The sequence below is a fragment of the Neopelma chrysocephalum genome, unplaced genomic scaffold (genome assembly GCF_003984885.1).
Source record: "Neopelma chrysocephalum unplaced genomic scaffold, ASM398488v2 Primary Assembly neopelma1_119, whole genome shotgun sequence".
Taxonomy (NCBI): domain Eukaryota; kingdom Metazoa; phylum Chordata; class Aves; order Passeriformes; family Pipridae; genus Neopelma; species Neopelma chrysocephalum.
The window spans coordinates 5,154,148-5,171,280 of NW_020897781.1; the positions used below are offsets into that span (position 1 = coordinate 5,154,148).

General features: G+C 50.9%; 1 protein-coding gene across 3 annotated transcripts in view; it reads left to right on the top strand.

The window, feature by feature from the left end:
• Positions 1 to 6,803: 6,803 nt before the first annotated feature.
• The window catches only part of PMEPA1 (prostate transmembrane protein, androgen induced 1), a 48,653-nt gene continuing 38,323 nt past the window's right edge, over positions 6,804 to 17,133 (top strand). The window contains exon 1 of one of the 3 annotated variants that reach the window (XM_027697290.1): positions 6,804 to 7,216. In XM_027697290.1, the coding sequence (XP_027553091.1) occupies positions 7,114 to 7,216 (103 nt within the window). In that variant the 5' untranslated portion in view covers positions 6,804 to 7,113. The remainder of the gene's footprint in view (positions 7,217 to 17,133) is intronic. The other 2 variants (XM_027697291.1, XM_027697289.1) reach the window with 2 other exon arrangements.

The window sequence follows — 17,133 nt, forward strand, 5'->3', positions numbered from 1 at the left end:
GGCTGCAGATAAAGTACCAGATGTAGGATTTTGGACTATCAGAGAGGAGAATGGATGGCTTGGTTTTAGCATGTAAGACTAATCACTCGGCTGAAATAATTTCAGCAGCTGAGTAAATAGACTTACGGAAAAGACATTTATGGGAGCGTTTGTGTTCCAGGATCCTCCCTCTTTCCTAGCCCTCCTGTTTGTTTGCTTTCCTGTCTCTCTGGTGTCGAAGCTGCCCCGTCCACAGGTTTACGGGGCAGCGATGGCCATGTCAGATGTGCAGCGGGGCAGTGCCCGGGGCCCCTCGGGGTGTGAGTTCTGTGTGTCCTGCCCAGGGACAACGGGCCCCTCTGCACCGTGGGGCCGCTCAGCTGCGCTTGGCTCCCCGCCACCCACAGCCCAGGCCGAGCTCAGCCCCTGCCACACACACACATACACACACAGACACACATAACACACATAAACACACACATAAACACACACACAGACATAAACACACACACAGACACACACACACACACACACACACACACACACATACACACACACACACATCCTGGGGGCTTCTCCCTCTGCTGCGGAGTCATTCCCACCAGCATCACCCAGGGAATGAGAGCAGCTCGGCCCGTCCCGGGCGATGCTCCTGACCGGGGGTTTCCGCGGTGCCACCGAGAGGCACTTCGAGGGTATAAAAGAACTAAAGCCTAACGGGAAACAGAGTTTAAGGTCACGGTCCCGGCAGCCTCGGAGGCCCTGCCGCTGTCTGTGGAGCCCTGCGCAGGGAACGCGGGAGCTCATGGCCCAGCACTGGCTGTCCGTCTGTCCTGCCCAGCGGGTGCACTCGAGCCCTGGCTGTCCGTCTGTCCCAGGGCAGGGCACGGTCCCCGCTCGCCGTCCCGCAGAGGTGATGCCACGTGCCCCCTCCTGCTGCGCGCTACACCGGGCGAGCCGGTCGTGGCCGGGGCAGGATGCGCTGGCAGCGCCGGGGGTGCCGTGACAGCCCCCCCTCGCACACACGCCCCCACACACCCGCACACCCCCCGCCCGCTGTCCCGCACCCCGCAGGGCCGGCGCGGCCCCTCCCGGCCCCGCACTGGCCCTTTAAGGCGGCGGCGCGGGCGGGCGCGCGCTGCGCCTCTGTGGCGGCCCCGGGTCACGGCGCGGTCACGGCCCCGCCCCACGTGGCGCCGACGCCCCCCCCCTCGCGGCTCATTGGCTGCCTCGCTCCCCGCGGCCGCGGCCGACACTTCTGATTGGCCGAGCCGGCGCGTCCCTTACGGGCCGGGGGCGGGGCAGCGCCCGCCCGGCGCTGCGGGGCCGCCCCCGCCGCGTGAGGGGCCTTTAAAGGGGCCGCGCCCGCCGCGCGGGGTGGGGGGTTTGTCCTGCCGGGTGTCCCTGCGAGCCCCGGGGACAGCGCGGGTGAGCCCCTGTGGGACCCCGCGATGATGGGGGGAGCAGGGCAGCGCTCGCCCTGTGCTGGCACTGAATGGCGGCTCAGCGCAGGGGCATCCTCGGAGCCTGCTCTTGGCAGAGCGGGGCCAGAGGGGCTCCGCGGTGGCTCCGGGCCGGTGGCAGCGCTGGGAGCGCTGGCGGCGGGTGTGAGCGCTGAGGGGCACAGAGCGGTACCTGTGAGAGCCCCAGCCCGCCCAGGGGTGTCCGGGCAGAAGAGGGCAGAGCAGGGCCTGGGTTTGGCTGATCTCACGTGTCTCGAGAGAAACAAAAGAAACGAAGCGCAGCAGTGGTGGTTTTGGCGGACAGGAGCGTGTCCGTGTCCGTGTGTGTTTGTAACCACGTGCAGGTGGGCATCGTGTGAGGACAGTTGAATCTATGGACTTGGCAGCTGCAGAAGCAGCAGCGCTGCTGGGAGCGGTTCAGAGGGTCAGAGCTGGCCTTCAGCATTGCCCAAGTGCTCCCTTGGATGAGCTGGGAGTCTTCACTTGGGTATGTCAGCTCTCAGTCGGGGAGCTCAGGGTCATCTTTGTCTGCTTTCCAAAACGCCATTCGTCTCTCCAAAATGCCTGTTGTTCCATCAAAAAAAAAAAAAAGTTAAGGATTATTTTATGTTCATGCAGTTAAAACTCTTCCCTCAGTGCTGTTCCATTTCACATGTGCCATCCTGGTTTTTCTAGCACAAGAAAATGAAATGTGTTCAGTCGGGGAGCTGTGAATTCGGAGGGTGATTATTTTTTGGTAGTGCAGTGATATATTTCCTACCAGTGCCTCAATAAAATGTAAAGGTGGAGTCTTTCCAGTGATGTCAGACGGAGTAATATCAGGCCCCAAATGGGACAGGATGGGTTGGAACAACATTCTGGTGGCTTCAGTAAAAATTTTCATTACAGACAAATACTCACGGACTTTTTATCCCTCCTGGTTGGGAACAAAACCTCCTAAATGGGACCCAACCCTGTGCAGGGATGGAAAAAAAGCACTCGGGAGGCAGCTGTGAACTGCAGGGTTGGTGACAGCAGGGTCATTGTCCCCTGTCAGCCCGATGCCACAGCAGGAGGGAAGGAGGGTCCTGGCCTCACCCAGGGAGAAAGGAGGGAGTGGGTGGGCTGAGAGGGGGCTCCCAGGGAGGGGAAGGAGGTCATTTTGGAGGTGGAATATTGTTTGAGGCAGGTTATTGGCACTTCGCAAATGGGATGGAGCCTAACAGGGAAAAGGCTTCTGACATTCCAAATAAGGATGAGGGCTTGTCCATCAAAGGCTTAATTCACACCATCCTGTACACTTCAAATCATACCTGAGACGTAGCTGTGCTGACATTCCCAGGCAAAGGAGCCCTCAGCTAAAGCTGTTCAGCATCCATGTTCCCACGGCATTGTTCTCTATTGTGGCAGAGAACACTTGTTCTAATTGCTGGGGAGAACACTTGAGTTTCTGGTACCAAACAGTTAAGAAAAATAAACTTAAATTAAGAGGTTAGTCACCAGAAAGTGGAAACCATGTCTGGAATTGTTAGAAATAAGGCTTGCTTGAAAATAAATATAGAATTATTCACCATGGTAACTATTGCCCTATTGCGTTAGTGTGTATCGATTTAACATTAATCCAAAGACTAATGCTGGGAAATATTTGGACTCTTTAATGGACAACTGTTTAGTTAACAAAGCTTTGGGGAGATGTGGAGCTTTTTTGTTTTGTTTTTCCTTAGATTGACTCAACCACTTTTGGAAGAATACGATTTGACTCTTGGAGTTACTTATTTCTCACGTGGATCTTGCTTTCCCATCACATTTTATGAATTTACCCTTAGTGCTGCTGATTTAACTAGTGATGAAGTGTTGCAGTGAGGAATAAAAGGGAAGATTTAAATGTGACTGCACAGGCAAATGCCTGACTTCTGGTCTGGCGATGAGCAAAATTAAGTTACAGTTCCAAACCAGCCAGAACCAACTGATGTGCCCATGTCCTTCAGTTTGTCCAAGGACCTCAGATGACATTGGAGCTCCTGCGTGTCCCTTTCCATGGCTGAAGAGCCTGAGGCCCAGGGAGCAGCCTCGGCTCACCCTGGAGTTTTATGGCAAATCCAGGAAGCAAAGGGAGATCTCGCAGTGCCAGACTCATCCTGGAGCCATCAGAGGGGTCTCCAGGGAGGACATAAAAAGAAGTGGAAGAAAGCTGATCAGTAGAGAATGCAGGAGCCAAAATTAACAACAGTGTACTCTGGAAGTGTCCCACTGACCAGTACTTGCTGCTGGTACAGAAGAGACTCTGACAAACAGGGTGGGCTGGAGGGTGGATGGTGTCATTACAAAGAACAGGGTGAAGCGTTTAGCTTAGTGATGTACTTTTAATTTTTACAAGCCCATCTGGGATGGCTTTAATTATTTGTTCTTAAATCATGGTGGAAAAATGCTGATTGTTCTTAAAGCCACATGAGTCGTTCAGATGAAATGGGGATGGTGGTAAACATAACATTTTTAAACCAGCATCGACTTGCAAACACTTATTTTTTTTTCTTTATTTTTAAAGAAGGTTGGGAAGATGTGTGAACTTGCAGCAGCCTGCATCTGAAACTGGAGCCTTTATCCCTGGACCTGTGGGTGATGCCATGCCCAGCTGGGAAAGGCAGAGCTGTGCTTGTTGCAGCAGAGATTGTGCACAAGGGTTCTGTAACCCACCACTCGAGGACCTGACCTGCCACAGAGGAATAATACATTACTTAGAGCTGCATTGACTTGCTTGAGACCATTTTGTAGTGTTCACCTTGACTTTCTGGCAGTGTTTTAAGTGCAAAGGGTGTTAGTTGCAAGCTGCTGGGCTCAGCTTAGCTTGCATCTGCCTTTCCTGGCCAGTCAAGCAAGGTTCATTGGAGAATAGTCTCTAATATTCAACTGTCAACTGTTTTAAAAATAATATAAAAATATATTTTCAGTTAAATAATAACAAAAATGGGTTGATTGATAAAGCATATCTGAACTGGCATTTATCTTCACAGTCTTGACTCTGTGTGTTCCTGGCTTTAACATTCTTGATGGCCTTCCTGGGGCTGGTGGGCTCCCACCCGAGGGCCACGTCCCTGTAATAAGGGTGATGTTGCTTCACATTTTCATGAAGCATTTCCAAAAGTTTGACTGCCACAAAAGAAATGGAGCCCCCCTGGACCAACCTGAAGCAATCAGCCAAAAAGCAGGTAAAGGATTATCCCTCCTGTGTGTTACCAATGAGGAAACTAAGGCAGGGAACAAAATATAAAAATAGGATTGGAATCCCTTTATCTCTAATTCTTGTGTAGATTTTTTTTCAGGTAATTGTCCCTCCTCTCCCTGCACACTAACCCCCTCCTCCAGGGCCACCCCGGTGCCTCCCACTGCCTTTGGGAATAGCACTCCTTGGATAATTCATTTCTGGGAAGCACAAACTTCTTAAAGCTTGTTTCTATCTGAGCTGCACGATCCTCTTCCGTGTTTCCTTTGGATTAGTAATTGTTGGGAGTTACCATCTGTCAAGTGGCAAGAAGTAAAAGATTAAACAACCTGGAAATTCCTTGTTCCTTCTCTCCAGGCATTTTCACAGGACTGGATGGGGCTGCAGGAGTAAAGCACAGGCGGGTATTTAACATTAGTTTGTAAGTAGTCATGTAGAAATAAATTCCATTTTTTGGGGTGAAAATAAAGGTTAAACCTTATGAGTGAGTGCCACCGTGCCTGACCCAACTCTCAACACCATCCATCTTGTGGGATTGCCACAGCTTAGTAGGAATAGGATTTCTGCAGGTCAGTTACTTGTCCCTGTCTTGGCGCATCTTCCCAGCAGCATCTCTGGGGAGCTCAGGCCCAGCTGGGGACTCTTCAGATACTCCCAAATCCTAAATCAGAGCTATCAACAATTATGGGAAAATATGCTTTCTTAGAAGATAACTGAAGCTGCCTTTATCTCCCAGTAACAGGATTCACCAAGTATTATAGCAGCTACTTCGCACTGCTGTAGTTAAGCTTGTTTCAGCATTTTCATTATAAACCTCTGTTTTCACAGGTTTATTTCCCAGGGAAAAAAAAAATAAAATCTCTCTTGACTAAAGCTTGGCACGCTGAGCCCTCAGGGAGAGATGATGGTTTTTTCCTTTTACCTGTCTATGGAGTGAATGGGGTCACTCCATTTTAAAACATATGGTTTGAAACAAAGTGGGAATGTCTCTGTCTGGAATAGTTTCCGAGTAGAAAGCAGCATCATTGGAGCTAATGGCAGAATTTACACCAAGTTCAGCCATGGCGCAGGTTTTCCCCCCACATTTCTTTTCCAGTCTTTCCCATTTTTTTGCCTGAGAAGCCACGCTGGGGACTGGCTGTGTGAGGCGAGGCCGAAGCCCTGTGGCTCGGTGCTGTGGGGCTGCAGCAGGGTGGGTGTTGTGGGTGAGCTCGGCTCGCAGGTGTTTTTCCTGCAGGATGCCCAAATCCAGGTGCTTCGGGGGCTGATCTGCAAAATCTCTGATGAGTCCTGGTGGAAGCCAGGAGTGGTGGGTGACACCAAACCCAGCTGGGGTGGGCTCTGAGAAGGGTGGGCTCAGCAGTGCGGGTGGTGCATTAAAGATCCTCAGTGGGTGTGGGAGGGCAAGTGCAACTGCAGCATCTCTCTTGCAAGGAAAGGCTGAGGGAGCTGGGCCTGTTCAGTCTTGAGAAGACACACTGAGAAGGGGACCCCATCCATGTCTGTCAGGGCCTGCAGGGAGGGGTCAGAGGATGGACCAGGCTCTGCTTTTGGGGGCCCAGCAATGGGACAAGAAGAATGGGCAGGAACTGATGCCCAGGAAGTTCCACCTGGACATGAGGAACTTCTTCCCTGTGCAGTGACCGAGCACTGAACAGAGACCAGAAAGGGTGTGGAGTCTCCTCCCTGGAGATATTCCAGAGCCGTCTGGACACAATCCTGTGCCGTGTGCTCTGGGATGACCCTGCTGGAACAGGGAGGTTGGACCAGATGCCCCATTGCGGTCCCTTCCAGCCTGACCCGCTCTGTGATTCCGTAGTTCCGTGAGCCCCGCGCCCCCCTGGAGCAGCCGCCGCCCCCCTTGGGCGCGTCCGGGGGTCCCGCACCGGGCGCGGGGGCAAAGCAGGGCGCGCTCCCGCCGCCCCCCCGCGCCCTCCCCCCACCGCTGGTCCCGGCGGCGGCGCCGGGAAGGCAAGGGAAGGAGGGAAGGGAAGCAGGGTAGGGAAGCAGGGAAGGAGGGAAGGGCAGTCCCCGTCTGGCGCTGACGTCACGGTCCCGCCCGCGGCGGCGGCGGCGCGGCCGCGTCCCCGTGGCCGTGAATGAGCGCGGGGGGCGGGAGCGGAGCGGGAGCGGGCGGGCCGCGCTCCCACCGCGCTCCCACCGCGCCGCGCCCCACAAAAGTGCGGGGCTGCCGCTCCGGGCCCAGCGCAGCCGCCTCCCGGGCCGGAGGGGCGCGGAGCAGCCGCGGGGCCGAGCGGAGCCGCTGCCGGGGCCGCTGCGCCGCGCCGGGTTTTTTATTTCCAATTTCTGATCGCAGCTGCATTTCCCTCCCTCCGCCCCCCCGCGCCGAGGAGGAGCCCCGGCTTTATGTGGTGCTGCCCGGGGAGCGCTCGGCGGCTGGGAAGTTCTTTGTGTCGCCGTCGCCTTCTTCCCTTTTTTTTTTTTTCCCCCTTTTTTTTTTTTTTTGTTTAAATGTATAACTTCATGGGGCTGAACAGCACGGCCGTAGCTATTCAGCCCAATGTGTCCTGCACATGCAACTGCAAAAGGTCTTTGTTCCAGAGCATGGAGATCAGTAAGTACTTGTCCTGCTGCTCCCCGGGGTGGGTGCGGGAGGTGCCCGTGGGTGCGGGAGCGCCCTGCGGCCCCGCCGCGGGCGGGGAAGTTTCCGCGGGGGCTCCCGGCGGCGCCGGGACCCTTCGCTGCGATGCGCTTTCTCGGAGTGATTTTCCTTCCCCCTCCGTGCGAGCCCTGGTCTCTCATCTGTTGCTGCTGGGATGTTGGTGCGGGTGTGACACGGCGCGGGCCGGGCTGGCGGAGCTCCCCGGGATCAGCTTTCCCGGGATCAGCCTCCACCGGGCGCTCCTCGGCACCGGCTGTGTGAGATCCGCGCTCTTCCCCATCGCGGCTCCATCACCGCCCGCATCTCGCCCCTTCCTCGCCGTGCCCCGGCGGGCGCAGCCGCCCCTGCCCCGCGCCTTTCCCTCCTGCGGGGTGATGCTGCGGGGCCCCCGAGCCTCCCCCGGGGGTCTGCGCTCCCCCGGGGTAAATCACCCTCCTCTCCGTACCGGGCGGGGGAGCATCGCGGTCCGGACACCCGGGGAGGGCTTGTATTTGGGAACCTGTTCTCCCCGTCTCCAGCCCTTCGGGGCTTTTTGTTCCGAAGGGCGATTTGCCTTTTTTCGTGAATATTTTTCAGCCCTCGCAGAGTAGCAGTGAGGCCACTGCCTGACCTAAATATCCACCACTTCTCTGTGTGCTCTTTCCCTCTTGGAAATGAAGTGCACGGAGATGAAAGAGAAGGAATATTGCTGCTGAGGAAGGAGGAATGAGTTGGGCTCTCTGGCAGTTTCAAGCAAATGGTATTTTCTGTAAAGGGAAGATTTTCAAGGAATCCCGGCCCTGGAGGGTTGTCAGGATTGTACCGTGCTTAGCGCCTCGTTCAGTGCCGTGAAATCCAAACCCTGCACAGACTAATGCAAAATGGCCCAAAAGGAAAACTTGGGAAAGAGTCTGGATTTTGCATATATTCCTGGCACTGCGACGGGGCAGGCTGGCGCTCGGTGTGTGCTGGGGGAGCCAGCTGAGCTGTGCCTGTCTCTGCTAGCACAGGATCTGCCCCGTTACCTCCAGCGGGGCTGCAGAGCATCTGTCTCTTGGTATTTTGGATGGCTTTTGTCCAGTGTCGTCTGCCCTCTCCTCCTCCAGTTTCATCGTTGTTTAATTCAGGTGTCTGAGTCCCGGGGAAGGTCTGCAGGCATTTGTATACCGGGTACTCAAATGTGTTCATTCTGAATTTTAGCATAAACCATACCCTTTGTACTGTATGCACTTTTAATCTTGATTTAATCTCATTCGTGTTCAGACAAAACTAAGCTGGATTTGCCTGATTTTATTAACACTACCGGTACTGAATAGACCATTATTCTTTCCTGACTTTAACAGGCCGGGCTAGATGTGCATACCAATAGCAGTGTATAAATAATGAAGATACAGTTCTTTTTTGTGTCAGCCAGTTACTGAACATAAACTATGTCCCACAGAATCCCAAGGATGAGAGACTTTACTTTGTGTCTGATCAAGGCTCATGGTTATGATAAAAGTTGTGAATTAAAATGTGTAATGTCTTTTGAAGAAAAAGCTTCTCTTCCAGTCTAACTCTTGGCATGAGGTTTTGTTGGAACAACTCAGGCTTTTAATTTCATTCCATGACTTTTTAGAAGCAGCACAGTTTATAATTTTTTTCCCATTTTTTTCAGTGTATGAAAGGCTTGGTAGGAGGCAGGTGCCATTTATGGATGGAGGTGTGTGAGAGGCTGGGGACAGTGAAGTACAGCAGAGGAGACCTTGCCTGAATTCGGGTGCCACACATCTCCTGAGATCCTTCCCTGAGTTGTCCCCTGCTCTCTGTCAGCTCTGGGGTCCTGCCACTCAGGCACTGAGTTCCCATTCGCTCCCGGGAGCCTTGGACAGAGCTCCCTTACTGCTGCCCGCCCTTACCTTATGTTCCTGTAGGTTTCTTTGTCGCCAGTGTTATTATTTATTTCCTGCTGGTGACGGGCAGCGTTCACTCACCTCCGTGCTCCAGGAGAGCTTTGGTTGCACTGCAGGGGCTGTTACCTGATCGCTTCCTCCACCTGGCTTAGGTGGGAAGGACGGAGTTGAGCCTCCCTGAGATAAATTCATCACACAGCGTTTTTTCTTCCTCCCGTCTCTTGATTTTACGTATCTTTCTAATACAACTTCGAGTGATCCTCGGAGCAGCCACCACCAGATGCTCTTTAATTTCTCAGCCAAAAGTTACCAAGGCAGCAACGCTCCGGGAAAAAGCAGCATAACTGCAAACTCCTCTAACTTAACCCTCTAAATAGGTTAAACTGTCCAACCGATCCCCCCCAACATTTCCTTGCAGGCTCCATTCCGTATGGCAGGCTGCGGCGCTGCGGTGGAGGAAGCAGCTGGTTTCTGTGTGTGGCGCTCCCAGATTAGGATTATAAAAGGGCTTTTTGGGGGCGGGGGCGCGGAGTCTCGCCCGGCTGGAGTGCCAGTGTGCCGGGCGGTGTTAAGCAGCCAGACGTCTGCGGCAGTGGGCTCTAATCGCTCCGGCTGCCGAAGGAGGTCAGGGGTGACCGTGGTGGCGGAAGAGTCTGTAAATAACTAATTATTTTGGCAGAGCGGGGCGCTGTGCCCGCCTCCCCGCTGCCTTCCCCGCTCCTCGCCGGGACGGCTCCCGGAGGGTGTGGGTGCCAAGGCCGGGCATCCCGCGGGCAACCTGGACATCCCTGCGGGAGGATGGCTGCAGGCACGGGGTGTGAGGGCAGCTCTCTCTGGGCCGGGTGGCTCTGGGCAGAGGCTTTGCTGGTGCAGGAACGTTATCCAAAGCCTTTGGGAGTTTAAGAGGTATCGTTGCACCTCCATCCCCTTGGCTGCAGTGCCCTGGGCTGGTGGGCAGCGCTGTGTCTGGCCAGTGACACAAACTGTGAGAGCAGGTTTCTGTCCAAGCAAGGACTTCTAGGTTTTCACATTCTTTGGTTTAATAACAAACCAAATGCAGATGGCTCAAACCTGGGATCACGTCTCCTTTCTGCTTCAGACTGCTTTTTTGGCAAATATGTTTCTTTCCTGACACTGTGTCAATGGCAGTTACGGCTTCTTCCAGGGCAGAGTGGATAGTAACCACGTACTTCTTTATTCCCCCCCAAGTTTTCCTCATAGGAGGAAGCCAGAGATGCTACCAGGGTTTCAGCAAGTCCGAAAGTGCTTGCACAGAGGATGCTCAGTTTGTGGCATCTCAGTTTGACCTCAGCCAAACCGGGGAGTTCCCTGTGTCTGGCTCTGGCCGTGTGTCCGTGACAAAGTGCTGCTTTTTGCTGAGATCAGCATCCCGAGGTACGATCCAGGAGGAGCAGAGCATGGATGGCTTTGCTTACTGTGGCCTAAGAGCTGTCTGTGTGTGCCCTTGGCCATCCCTGGGGACCCAGACACTCTGAAGTCCCAGCCCTGCAGGTCGAACCTCTCATACCCAGGGAAAGGCCTGGAGAGCACAGGGGTCTTTCTTAAAGTTAGTGCCCTCAAGTTGGTGATTTTAATTTTAGTGTTTTATAATTGGTGTTGAATGGGAGAATGAAAAGACACAGAAGAGATATGCAGGGAAAATAGTCAAACTTTGCTATTTTTTTTCCTGTGGGTGAACACCTGGATTGTGTTGAGCTGCACAGCGGCACCGGCACACACGGCACCAGAGGTGATCCTGTATAATCAGAGGTGATCATCTATAATGCAAAGGGGAGACAAGACATGGCTAATTCTTCCTTTTCAGTCAGTATCAGGGTGTTTTCAGAGGAGGATGTTTGCTGCACTGAGTCCTGTTACCTTCTGCCATGGAGGCATCCTCCACCCCCTGAATGAGCCTTTGATTTGCCTTTGTTTTGTTTAGTAGTGTGTTCTCAGATCCGAGTTCTGAGTGGACCAGCACTGAAGGGTGTGTTGGGAACAGCAACCTCATTTTTAAAGCCAGGAATTCCCAAGGTAGGGCCTGGGATCACCTCTGAATTTTCAAGATGTTGAATTAGTTGAACTACCACTGCTTCCCTTGCGGATGGAACCCACATGTGTATGTTCTTACTTTATTTGCTGTTGCTCACCAAATATACTAATATTTTTAGATTTCCCAGGCTGAAGTTGGTGGTTTGATAAATCCAGTTTTAGAATGAATTTGTAAACCTCAATTATAAATGGATAGACGTGAGGAGACCTTTCCAAGGGAAGTACCAAAATACATGGTGTCACTAATAGCAGTAATTACAATCCAGCTTCTTTCCTAAGTAATTCACTGTGCAGTCATGTCTGTCGGTGTTGTTTCATTCAGGTAGTAGCAACCGTCAGAGTTTGCTGAGCCTAATTAGTGAAAAAAAGGTCATTTATTTGCGGTGCTGTTTCGTGTAAAAACTGCCTACCAGTTTTCTTCCTGGAGGGAGATCCCATGTGTGGTGTGTGGTTTATCTTATCAGATCCCTCCTGTCCTCCAATACACGGTGCATCTGCTGTTGGCACGTTTTGTCAAAGTAATAAAGCCTGGCTGGAGAGCTCACGAGGAGAGAGGTACAAGGGCCACTTTGCTGCAATTAAGTGGAAACTTGGTTCACACCGTGAGCACACTCCCAGACGTCCATAAAGCAAAGGAATCATTGATGTCAACGGGGATGTTTTATGCAGTGTTCTTCCTGTCTGCGTGGCTGAATTGCTGGGTGATTATTTTATAACTATTTTGGGTGGCAGAAGGTAGGTCACTCGGGCAGATCCCAGGTGAGGAAGCACATCAGAGACCTGCTCCGTCTGCGGGCGGCGCGGCTGCATCCGGCACCAGAGAGGAACAGGGAGGATTTCAGCATAGGGCTCCCCTCTGTGACAGCAGGATGTGACCTCTCATCTCCATCTTTCAGAGCTGATTAGTGGACTGCTGTGTTGCTGCTTCCTTGCTGCAGGGAATGTAGTAGTGGTCTGGGAGTTCCTTGAGAAGTAATGAGTGAGTGCGGGGTCAGGAATAGCCACCTGAGTGTCAGCACATGAAACCCTGAAACACAGACACAGACAGACAGACACACTGCTGAGAGCTGGTGAGACCCTGCACACACACCCAGGCACCACTGAGAGCTGGTGAGACCCTGCACACACACACTGCTGAGAGCTGACAAGTTTTCCATACCCGAGCAAGTCTCACTGTCTGTGTGTGCACACAGGCATAAACACATCTGTGAAAGTTAATTTAGTAGTACAAAAAGTGGTTCAATCAACTGGCTGATGAAGTAGTTGGTAACCATAAAGAGGAGTTGTGGGGTTTGGGCTTTTTGTTTGGTTTGTTGTTTGTTTTTTTTTTTAAAGGAGATAAATTTCAGCTGTAAGAATTTATCATCCAAATCAGAGGATTTGGGGAGCTATTGAGAGTAAAGAGAGCTTTGATGATTTGGCAAGGAATACAGCTTCTAAGGCAGCACTTTGATCTGCATTTTAAATGCTTCTTTGTAATGACAGTTTCACAATTTCTTTTCTCATTTTGAGTCAGTTTTGCAGAGGTATGTTTTCAGAGAAAATAGTAACAGCACACATTATTCTTGTTGGCTTTGGAGCCAGCTAGAACTTGTAGTTCATCCCAGATCTTTTGGCTACCGTGGTAAATTTATGATTGCACCAAAAAGGAAATTAGTAAAGATGTTAAATATTATCAAAGCTTTGCAAATCTTTTGAAATCTCTCTGGTGTGAAAACTAAACTTGCATTAGCATTTTTGCTGCGGTCTGTTGTACAGTGTTTATCCAAGCATCCACCTCATACTGCAGGTTCCTGATTTAGCTTTTTTTTTTTCCTTCTGAAGGACACATTACTGTTTAGCACACTCATCTTTTTAGTCTTGTGTTGCACCTGGAGACCGTGGTTCTAGTGACTCAAGCTTTCTAAAGACAACCCTACTGGGAATCTTTTTCCTTCCTTTCTATCTACAGCACATCCTCAGATAAACTCCTGTTGAAGGGAGAAGGTTGTTGTCGCCTACATATTCTTATACAAGAGAGCTTGTTGCATTAATTTATGTAGTAATGGAAAGGGGTAGGAATTGGTAATGTTTATTAAGGTTTTAATGTAAATCTTGTATAGCACCTTTCCTTCTTGTAGCCAGTTTGGGGTGGAGTCTATACTCTGCTTCAGAAATCAGAAGCCTCAAGCATGAGAACAAATAAACAAGTTTCCCCAAATTAGTCTAGAGCTGTGTGGTAGCTGTTCTGGTGCTGGTTTTGGCCTCTCCTGAGCTGTGGCTCTAAGCTGTACCAGGCTGGCAGCTCCTCTCTGCTTGTGGACCAAGTGGAACAGGAGTGTAAAACAGGGCACACATATAATTTCCAAGGTAAATTCACTCAGGAAGTTGGATCTTCAGTTACATGTCAAGGGTGGTATCACCAGGAGGCCTTAGACAAATAGCACTGTGTGTACGTTTAATTTACATCCTTTCCCAAACTGTCAGTGACTTTGTTCACTTCAGAGATGCTACAACCAGCACACTGGTCCCTATCCAGGCTCAGGTTGGCATCAGGTCCACCTTCACTTTTAGATTTCTTTGACGCAACGCTACTTTTTCACCGCATCCAGCGAAGTAGCATCACTGAGGTCGCAATCCATCAGTGTCCCTTTGTCTGTCCAGCTAGTCAGACTTCCATTTTCTCATTGCTACAGGACTAGGCTGATGCTCCCTGTAGCAGAGGGTGTATTTTTTGCTGTGTGTGGTGTATATTGGTGTGTCCTGGGCTGTGGTGTTACATAAGGATACCTTGCACAGCGTTGGGAACTTGTCTCACAAGTTGTCAGTGTTGGTGAACGTCCACAGCGCTTTCAAGTGGTTCACACGTTGGTGTTTGGTTTCAGTCTCGCACATATCTTTAATAAAATGCCTCAGACTGGGTAATTTTTCACTTGCAGTGTACATTCAAAAACGTGCAGCTAGAAAGGCAAGTGCTTTGGCACATGGCAGTTCTCTGAGCCATTTATGAGACCCTGCTGATGGCTGTAGAGCTGAGGGATTGTGCCTGTGATGGTTTGCTGGCGTGAGGTTTGTGCACTTCAGCAGGTGCAACAGGATTTCCCACATTTGCAAACTTGGCCCAAGCAACCCAGCAAGGCAGAACTTAGCCTTGGCCAATGAAAGCTGATTAACCCCCAGGCTTGGAGCACACCAAGAATGAAAAGAGGTACTGGCACCAAAATCAATGCTACTTTTCAAAGAATATATGCAGGACATGGGTTGGGGATTTTTTTTTTCCATCTCTTCATTCTGTCCAATATGTAAAGTAGCTGGTTTGTTACTCTAACCCCCTACAAATGATTGTCAGTAATAATTCTGTAAAACTGTGAATCAACTCTGCATGACTTTGTGCAAATAGACTGAGTAATTTCTTTGTTCTTTTCTTCTTACTTTGTAATTGGAGTCTGTAAAAGCCCAAAGGTTTGGTCTTGTGGAAAGCATGATTCATTTATTGGTGTCTGTGCCGACTAGTTATCTTTCAGTAATTCCAGAGTGCTGCTACAAGCCAAGAGTGATTCATACATGGCTAAGTGCACAAACAAATGGGGTCATGGCCATCTGCAGAAACTTTTCTAATCTATTTATGGTATCGGAGAAAGAAGTGGGTGTATTAAGGATGATGGAATAGGTGTCAATTACATTGGTGAATATAACCGGTTAAGTAACGCTAACCATTACTCAAAACCACATCTGCTCCTTGCTAAAGATCACAACAGCAGGCCCTGTTTAAATGTTAACACAGATCTGATACAAGAGATGGATTGAGTGTCTAGCTTGCCTCCTGAGGAGCTCACCATCCTCACTGATGTGGAAGGCTCTTCTGCCTTCCTTAAGGTTTAGACTGGAACTTGCACTGTGAGTATTTGTAGTGGCAGACCTCAGTCATTTTATGCTTTACGTGCAGAATTTGGCCTTTTACTTAGTTAGCTTGTATTGGTAGTCAGGGGTAGCATTTGTCATTGGCACACAAGGTAGAATGGCTCTGTGATCTTAGCAGAGACAGGTGGAGGTGAGTCATTTTTCCTTCCAAATGCATCTTCAGTGGTTTAAAATCTCAGAGGGAAAACAACCAGCATCTGACAAGGTAGCCTTCCTCTGCTTTCGTCCCATTTGTAAGAATTCATTTTCCCTTTGTAACTGATAACAAATCATCCCTGGTTGAAGCTCTGTCAGAATTGCTCCATTCAGGTTTTAGTCTTTTGCTCTGGGGGAGTCTGTTTGCTCCTGCCGTGCTCAGGAGTGCAGGAGCCCCAGGGCTGGCACTTGGTGCTGGAGTTGATTGTGAGGAGGAGGAGTTTGAGAATAGCAGTAGGAAATAGCAGGATGAGAAGCCTCCAGAGGCACAGGGGTGAGGATTGCTGGTGGGCTCACTCTGGACCCCTTATTTGTCTGCTCTTCAGCCTGGCACACTGCAGCTGGGTTTGAACCTGAAATATGTGCATCCAGCAAGATCTTGAACTTGCAGAGCATGGGGTGGTCTCAGCGCTTCAGAAACATCCCACATCTGCAGGGTAGCTGAGTATTACTCTGGAGACAAGCTGGAAGCACAGGTGGACCAGCACAGTGATGTTTGGAAGTGGCTGTGGCCCCATCTCCCCGAGCCCTGGGAGACCTGTGCAGTCACTGCTCAGTTGTGTTTGATTTCATAGGACTTGACTGGAACACAGAGCTCGTGGACTCCAATTTCTGTAAATTGAATTGAAGCATCGTCGCTGGCCAAAAATATGGAAGAATTTGGCAACGTGTCGTTGTTGTCCTTTTTACTGATGTTTTGAGCGCTGTGACCGGTTCTGCTGCACCCTCACTGCCCCTGCTCCCTGGGAGGGGGACGGGGCCCTGGCTGACACCCCGAGCACGCTGAGGAGGGGGAAGTGACCCAGACTTTTGCCCAAAGGACTGATGAGTCTCTCCTGATGTCTGAACAGCTTTCTTCTTCTGCCCTTGCTTTATTTAAGTCAACAGATTGTGTAAGCCACATGCTAGATTTACCTGCAGGGCAAGTGGGAAGGAAGCAGTGCCATTTGGATGAATTCCCAAAAGACATCTAACCGCTGAGCGTTAAGACTAACATTTCCAAGCCCGAGTCCTACAACAGTCCTGACTCTGCTTGTCGCCACTTCCATCCGTGGCTTTGGCTGCCAAGGACGAGTCTCAGGGAAGCTGCCCTGCTGTGGCTGCTTGCTGGCTGTCCCCCTGTGGGTTGGGCTCTGTGCTCAGCAAGCTTGGAAATTCTCCCCCTCAGTGGTTTCTGTTTAATGTTATGATTAATGTCGTTATTTCTTACAAAAACAGAAGATCCCCCCCAAAGCAGAGCTGTGCCCTGCGCCTCCCACACCCTCCTGTGCCGTTTCCCACGGTCCTGAGGGTCCCAGCTGACTGTTGGGGCCACAGGGTGAAACACACAGCTGAGCAGCTGAGATGGCCCAGGGTTGGGCTTGTCCTTAGTGCCTGCTCCAGGCCTGAAACTGGGCTGGATTTCCTTGTGCTCTTCCCAAGTATTTGTGTAGTGAGACTTGGTTCCTCCAGAGTCAGTCAGAGGCTGCAAGGGCAGATATCTCAGCTGCTTTTCTGGAGGAGCAAGTCCTGCTCTTTGTGTTATCTTCATTATTCCCCCCATTATCCCACCTTACCAAGGGTGTTCTCTTGGCTTCAATAACTTAGAATAGCATATACAGACGAGGCTCTTTAGCACTGAGCTGTGAAAGTACCTTGGCCTGCTCAGTGATGTCTTTAGGACACTTAAGAAACAACGTGATCGATGGACACCTGCTTCATACAATTCAGAGGAAAATGATCTTAAATTGCAATTATTTCCCATGTAATAAGCAGAAATTTCATTTTTATTGTTTCACTTCTATTACTGTACTGGGACTTTGCTTTAACGGGAAGATGTGTTTTCTAGTTCAGTGTCTCCCTCTCCAGCAT